This window comes from Podarcis erhardii (assembly GCF_964252035.2).
Source record: "Podarcis erhardii genome assembly, chromosome: 4".
NCBI classification, from domain to species: domain Eukaryota; kingdom Metazoa; phylum Chordata; class Lepidosauria; order Squamata; family Lacertidae; genus Podarcis; species Podarcis erhardii.
The window spans coordinates 28,971,281-28,979,091 of record NC_138508.1 but is presented as its reverse complement, the minus strand read 5'-3'; the positions used below and the strand labels follow the sequence as shown (position 1 = coordinate 28,979,091).

General features: G+C 44.4%; 1 protein-coding gene across 1 annotated transcript; it reads left to right on the top strand.

Moving 5' to 3' along the window:
* Positions 1–866: 866 nt before the first annotated feature.
* ZAR1L (zygote arrest 1 like) lies at positions 867–6,365 on the top strand. The gene is made up of 4 exons (XM_081860663.1): positions 867–2,092; positions 3,852–3,944; positions 4,893–4,967; positions 5,814–6,365. Exons 1-4 carry the CDS (start codon positions 1,388–1,390, stop codon positions 5,955–5,957), a joined length of 1,017 nt encoding a protein of 338 aa, XP_081716789.1. The 5' UTR covers positions 867–1,387; the 3' UTR covers positions 5,958–6,365.
* The last annotated feature ends 1,446 nt before the right edge of the window (positions 6,366–7,811 follow it).

Genomic DNA, 7,811 nt, shown 5'->3' with positions numbered 1-7,811 from the left:
GCCTTGCAAAGAAAGGAACGTCATCAACGACCCTCTGGTGGACAGAGACAGAATACTCTTCCCACCACTGCACATCAAGCTTGGCTTAATCAAGCAGTTCACCAAGCCTCTGGACAAGGATCGTGACTGCTTCACTTACTTGTGCCAGGCTTTTCCAGGATTGACCATGGAGAAGTTGAAACCTGGCATCTTTGACGGTCCTCAGATCCGTCAGCTCATCAGAGACCCAGAGTTCGGAAAGTCAATGAACGAAGTGGAACTGGAAGCGTGGAAGGCATTTGTTCTGGTAGTGAAGAACTTTCTTGGCAACAATAAGGCCAGAAACTACGCAGAACTTGTCAACAACATGCTGACTGCTTTCAGAAACCTGGGCTGCAACATGAGCGTCAAGATGCACTACCTATTTTCACATATGGACCGGTTTCCTGAGAACCAGGGTTCAATGAGTGACGAGCAGGGGGAGAGATTCCACCAGGACATGAAAGAGATGGAGACACAGTCTCCGGGTCGCTGGGACACAGTCATGATGGCTGACTACTGTTGGACTCTGAAGAGAGACCTCCCTGCCACTGAACATTCCAGGAGTTCCAAGAAACGGAGGTTCAAGCCCTGAAGTTTGAAAAATGGTGAAGCGACATGCAATTTACGTGTACTTACCTTTATCAATGCCCACCATTCAGTTTACAGTAAACCTGACCTGATGGAGAGAAACGGATGCCATTTCCTGATTCAGCAGTGCAAAAATACCCTAAATCAGTTGTAGAAATCTAGACAACATTCAAAAAGTAAAAAATTGTTGCCCAGTGTTATCTGTGTGAGGCTGATGGGCCCAATGTGGGGGGGGGGGGAGTTGTGGCCTTGCCATCCATATGCAAGAGCCTATTCTAAACTAGCTAACTGCTTCCTACTCAAGGTAGCAGTTTTGCAGAGCAGGCGTAAACTTGTATCAAGCAGCTGAAGCCAAATGGATTGCTTTAGTGTAAAACTGATATTTAGGCAAGTGCCTTTAATTCTCAACAAGGGAGCACCCATTGGTTTCAATGGATATACCACAGTCTGAGACCTAGTTAATCAGTCTGGCCGACTTTTTAATGGGCTCGATCCAGCAGGAATGGGGTTTAGTTTGCACAGGGACGCTGGTATGTTTGTGTTTAACCTTTGCAAGCTTAGGAGTTTGCTTTGGATATTCACTACTTTGGCCTAAGTCCTGCCAACATCCTCCCCTAGCCATGGGAAGGAGGTCAAGAGTTTGCAGTTGGTAATAATCAATGGAGGGGCGATTATTACCGCTGGCCAGCATTAACGAGCACCAATTAAGACGCCCTTCCCCTCGAGGGAATAAAAGCCACGGGGAGAAGGCGAGCCAAGTTACCTGTCCCTCTGGGCTATGGAGCGCTTTGTCTACCCGTCCTATAGCATCTACCAAAGTTATGGGAACGCCTTCAGCCACAGCCACAACGTGGCCCCCAGGCCGCCATCTAAGCAAAAGCAGCCTGGCTGGAAGCAGAGCAAGAGCAGCAGGAGCAGCATCCCGAGCCCTTACCGGGGCCCCCTGTCTGCCCCTTCCTCGGCCCCGCTGCCGCCTCTGCCGCCGCCGCCGCCGGCCTCGCCGGATTATTTAGACAGCTACAAGCGGGCCCAGCTGAAGGCGCTGCTCTCTCAAGTCAGCCCCGGCCTCGCCCCGAGGCTCCGCAAAGCCAGCACCAAGGAGGTGGGCACCCAGGTCAACCCGCGGGTGGACGCCGCCGTGCAGTGCTCGCTCGGGTCCCGCCAGCTCCAGAACCTCCCCGGGCGGGAGCCTCCGCCGCAGCAGGGCCGCCCACTCTCCCCTTGCACCGAAGAGGAGCCGCCGCCCACGGGGCGAGAAGGAGGGCCGCCATCCCAGCAGCAAGCCGAAGGGCCCGAGGGGAAGGAACCCCTGGAGCCGGAGAAGGGCGCTCAGGCTGAGGCGAAGGGGAAGCTTCCAGGCAGCGGTGAAGGAGAGGAGTCCGCCCAGCAGCTGCGGGACGGGGAGGGCGACACGGCCCAGAAAGGCGCCGCTGACGCCGCCGCGGCCTCAACCGCCACTGAGGGCAAGAGAGCTGCTTTCCAGGTGAGTGGGCCTCTTGGTCTCCTCAGTTCATTCGCTAGGGGCGCTGTGGAGGCGCGAAAAAAGGCGCGAAGGCCGCTTTATCCGACTCCTGAAATTCTCACTGAGGGAGTGAGGCGCCGCCTCCTACTGGAGACGTTTTAAGACAAGTCAGGCCCCTCTCCAGCTACTGTTCCTCCCCGTCCACTGTGAGATCCACCTCGGGGTTATATTTCGGGTTTAGCAGATGGACAACGGGCAGTTCTAACGGGTTTCAGTAAACAAGTGGGTTTAATAACCAAAATAGGGAGCTCCCCCATTTCCTTTTTAGCTTCCTTAGCTGAAAGCAGGACCAAGACTCACTGAATGTTAAGAGTTCTGGGAAACCTTTCCTGGCTTGTGAAGTTGCTAAGTATACACTAGTGTTTCCCAACCTTGGGTCTCCAGCTGTTTTAAAACTACAACTCCCATCTTCCCTAGCTAGCAAGGCCAGTGGTCAGGGATGATGGGAATTGTAGTCCGAGAACAGCTGGAGAACCAAGCTTGGAAACACTGCGTCTATTCAGGACTGTTATCTCCTTAACTGCAGATATTAGGGGCTGAGTCTGGACCCTTTGGATTGCTAATCTGCCATGCACTTAATTTTTTAGAGGCTTAAGCGTTTTTGGTGAGGGGTGCCAACACTTCAATACAAGCCTGGGCAAGTTTAAATTGAGTTGAGAACGCCAAACTTGTTTATAGTAGTTCCTTCCAACTTCTAAGCATGCCTATAGGGAAGCAAGCGCCACTTAACGTGGAGAAACTGTTAAGTACATTTAGGTATGGTCTGTGAAAAGTCACTGTCTTGTTAAGTGAGTGTGACTCCCGTGTGTGTGAGGGACCTGTGGCCCTTGGGATGCTGGGCCTGAAGCTCCCATCATGGCAAAGATTAATGGGAGTTGTAGTCAACATCTGGAGGGCCACATGGTTTTATAGCTGTTGTAGTAAGCAAAAGAGGAATGATGGTGGTTGAGAACCTAGTGGCAACTCTTATTTACTGTAATCTTTGAAGTTAATTTGGCATGTAACCCAATATGGAAAAGGAATGATTTTGCATTCATGTGAGGAACATTTAAGGCTGTGAGAAATTAGGTTTTCACAGCCACATCCTGCATGATTTTTTAATTTTTGCAGTGGAAGACCGCTACACTCAAAAAGACCTGGCTTCTGAGTAAATGTACATAAGATTGCAACCTGTGTGCAGTGGACTTACGACTATACTTTTTGGGCTATGCCATAAGATTTCTGCTAGACTAACCAGTCAGCATTGTGGGGGTGGTATAAGGTGACAAAGTGAAGTGGGTATCTTTAGTGTTGTGCCTGCATGAAGATTACGTTTTTTGGTGTTTGAATAAAAATTACTCTTACAGAAATCTTTGTAATACCCTTCTTGCATATGTCCATGAAGTATGAGCTAAATGACACAAAAAGGTAAGTTTACAGTATTACTTTGTATCTCGTGCGCTCCCACTGCTAGTTTTCAAAGCTACATTCATGTTGGCCACAATCCATAAAATTCCTGTAGTTTATTGACAAAGACTGCTGTTGGATACATTTTGTCTTAAAACTGCTTCAATTTGACTAGATGTAGAGTAAGCATTAACAATAACATATCTTGCATTTTCCATTGCCTGCCTTAAACAATAAGCCTGCAAATAGTAAGAGTTGGCTTAATACTATAAAGATTTCTAAATGTGGTACACATTAATTTATTATGCTGCTAATCAGCTATTTTCTATTACAGTTCCTAGAACAGAAGTATGGCTATTTCCATTGCAACGACTGCAAGACCAGATGGGAAAGTGCTTACGTATGGTGCATTTCTGGAACCAATAAGGTATTTAGATGAAAAGGCAAAATTTGCTTCTAGAGGGTTTGCTTTTGGGTACAAACAAAAGGGTTGCTGTACCTTAACAGAAAGTGGAGAATTGTTTATGAATTGAAGTGCTTCACAAACCTGCAAAGGGTTTTTGAACATTTTCCAGAAATAGCTGTGTTTGTCTTTAAGGTGCCAAAAGCTTGTTCCTGCTGCAGTTGACTGATTTATTGTAGCATAAGCTTTTGTAGACTAGCAGAATGCTCATGCTAGATTTTATTTATGATACCACAACACTTTCATCTTCTTGACCAGAAGATAGCAAGGAAATACTGATGCTATTGTCATACTACCCACAACTCTCTTGAACTATTACCAGTCTCTGCTAATCAGGTTTCTTGTTCATTAATACCTGACAAAATGCTAGTACTGGAACCTTTTCAGTGGAATATTTGGAGACACTGAATGGAAGCTGTTCCCGTTAGCTCACTTATGATGCCTGAGTGGGAGATGTTTTAGTAAACCTGTGGGTTAACATGCAGCTGCAAAGGTCTTCCTAATGACCTCAGACTTCTGTCCGTCCTGTTGAAATTAGGCCTGAAAGAAGCCTTACATTGGAGCCCATACTTTTTTCGAAGCCTAATTGCAATGGCCGGAGGAGAATTTGGGGGGCTGCAATCAGGGAGGGAGTTAATCCTGTCCTCCCTACCTGTGAATCTCCCTGAAGCAGCTGTGTTTGGAAGAAAACTTTATATTGGCTTAAATAGAATGCCACCCCCCTGTCCTGACAAAGCCCGTCAAAGATGCAAGATAATCCTGAAATTTTAATATAGTGTTGTGAATCAATGAAACCTAACTGCATGTAAACCTATTTTTGCTCTGGATGTGTAACTTTTTAAAGAATTGACAAATCTAGACGTTTGATCTGAGAAGGCTTTCTTCTAATGGCAATCACCTTCCTTTGCATAGGTTTACTTTAAACAGCTTTGTCGCAAATGTCAGAAGAGCTTTAATCCTTATAAAGTGGAAGCAATTCAGTGCCGTGTAAGTAACACGTTTCCTAAGATGTGTTAAACAGTTAGAAATACTTGCCTACCTTAAATGGCAGTGTTCAGGGAATAGAAAAAATATATATGGAGAAGTCACGTTTAGCTTCCTTTACTGTTAGCACCAAGACTAGCTGTGGGGGTAATTTCTAGGAGGCTTGGTGTCAGTCATACGAGTTGGAGAGGACCACGTGGATCATCTAGCCCAACCCCCTGCAATGCAGGAATATTTTGCCCAGCATAAAACCTATGGCCCTTTATTAGGCAAATAGAAAACTGTATAGCAGGAGAAGGCAAACTTTTCTGTCAACAGGCAAAGTTCTCTTGGGAAGTAATCCTCTGGGAGCTACATGTTTGCATTGGTCACAGCTACCCTCTACACTAAAGACAATGGCCTTCCACACATTTTTTAATGTGGGGTGGTGAACTTATCTCACCCCACCCACCTTGAAATTAGGCCCTGGAGCTGCAGGTTTCTCATTCATAGGAACAGGCCACTTTTGAGCTGCTTTCAAAACAAGTAGAACAGCCTTTCTTAACCTGTGGGTCCCCAGATGTTGTACTACAACTCCCATCACCCCTAGCTAGCAAGGCCAGAGCTCAGGGATGATGGGAGTTGTAGTCCAACAACATCTGGGGACCCACAGGTTGAGAACTGCTGAAGTAGAACATGCAACTATGGCAGGAGCCCTGAGCCACGGTGGCACAGTGGACACAGTGCTGAATTAGAAAAATAACAATAGAATTATGGAACTAGTATACTGTAAAATACATCAGTAGCAGAAAAACCAACTTTGGGAGGAGGCGTTTGATCTGTTCACTAATTTAAATATGTTATCCAAAGATCTGTGCAAAGACTCGTTGCTCCTGCCCCCAGAAGAAAAGGCACATTGACCTCAAGAGGCCTCACCGTCAAGAGCTGTGTGGCCGCTGCAAAGGCAAAAGACTCTCTTGTGACAATACTTACAGCTTCAAATACATTATCTAATTTGTGCTGTTCTTGCACATGGCACCATGCACTTTGTTACTTGTTTCATAACATGGCTATGACCTTAGGTTTCTGACCCGGCATTGGATACTGGAGTAAAGATTTTTGTAAGACTAGGAAATATTTGTAGTTTATTGGGGTAACTTGTAATGAATTTGAATTCCACTTCAATTGTAATGGTCGCTGATATGGAAGACTAGCTATAGTACATGAGAGCTATATTGAAGGATGGGAATTTGAGGAATTTCTATGTAGCAAACCTAAAATTTCTACAAGGGGCCAGGTTATCCCATTTGATGCTGTTTCATTTACACTTATGAATACTGTACTGTAATGACAAATTACTAATAACAAGGTGAGCTGCCTCTTTGCATACCTTTCTAAAACTAATAAAAATATTCTTAACCACTGAAGACTATAAACTATTCCATATATTGTCCTCTGGTACAATCTCTGCAGTGGAAAATATTTATTAAATGGAATAAACAGAGTAATTCTGATCTAGGCAGATGGCCTGCTTTTTTTCTTTTCTTTTTTCTCTAACTGAACAGATACCTCAGCATAAGTGTTAGATTTAAAAGTCATACATTGATCATGACTTGGAGAGTCTCTGTCCTTGTATGTTATATGCAAACAGTTGAGTTTCTTTCCTGAAGTAACTTATGAAGATGAATTTCCCCTGCCTTGTTTCGTTTTACAAAGAAACCAACTTTGTAAACTAATATGATAATAAATGCAGTTGTCTTTCATCCAGTGTGCTCAGAGTGCCAAGAATAAGTAAATAGCACTGGTAGCAATTGTTAAAAAGGAAATATAGATTGGTCTGTAGTGGCACTATTAGAAGCAACATAGTTTGACATTAGTATAGATAGCTGTACAATGGGGTGATCTGAGATATATATACACACACATATTCTCTGTATAAATTTGGTATAGGACAGTGAGCAAGGTGTAAGACAGGATACCTATCAGTAGGGGAAATTAGGCCAGTTTGAGAAGGTAACCAGCTTTAGTTCTAGTGTCTCAAATAGCTTGGTTTTCTGACATTCACAAGCATTTTCTTATTTACAGAGCATTCTTCCAAACAGAATGGTGGCAAGGGTGTCTTTGTAGAGACAGCATTCAAGTCATGCCATGTAAGAGAGCACGTCTTCCTTGCTATTTAAGAGGACTGCAACAGGCAGGCACAAAGTTGAGAACAGGCTTGCCACAGATGGCAGGACAGGATACCACTAAGAACCAGTGAAATCCAGCAAAAGGCAGAAATATTCTCCATACTTAAGGATTATGGAGGTATGCTGTCGGTTGCTAAGCATAAAACTACTCTTCATTTCAACAGTATTGGAGCAGCAACATAGTGCATATAAAATCTAAGTTGCAAGCACTTAATGGGGAAATGTGTAAAACCCTGCTTTACTTTCTCATGCACTCAGAACTATAGCTGGATCACTTTCCAGGTAGAGTTAAAACTAGGACAGTGTGGGCACTTATTTTCCAGAGCTTCTTGAGGAGCAAGAATTACATTTTCACCCCAAATGGTACACTTCCAGCATATCTGCTTAGTCATAATGATTAAGTGTACTACTTCTGTAAGTTTGCATAAAATAGTGTATGAACTTATTCTTGCAACCTCCACTTTCCCTTTACAATTTAAATGTGAGTACCTTACTTTAATTTTGTTTGAAGGGCTAACCCCCTTAAGAGTGGAGAAACATACACCATTTTTCATCCAGCTAGGGCTATGCATTTGAAGCCAACTTCAGAATAAACAGCCTATTTTTCAAAGCTGCTTCTGGTCAAATGAGAGGTTACATTTGTTTCCTTTATGGGTATTTAGAAAGCAGCTATTTGAGT

What these genes read in the sequence shown, in the direction of transcription:
- ZAR1L (XM_081860663.1), top strand. Translation starts at nt 1,388, where the DNA reads ATGGAGCGCTTTGTCTACCCGTCCTATAGCATCTACCAAAGTTATGGG. An exon ending in GCATTTCTGGAACCAATAAG is followed by an intron (nt 3,945 to 4,892) that starts GTATTTAGATGA and finishes TCCTTTGCATAG; the next exon opens with GTTTACTTTAAACAGCTTTG. An exon ending in TGGAAGCAATTCAGTGCCGT is followed by an intron (nt 4,968 to 5,813) that starts GTAAGTAACACG and finishes TGTTATCCAAAG; the next exon opens with ATCTGTGCAAAGACTCGTTG.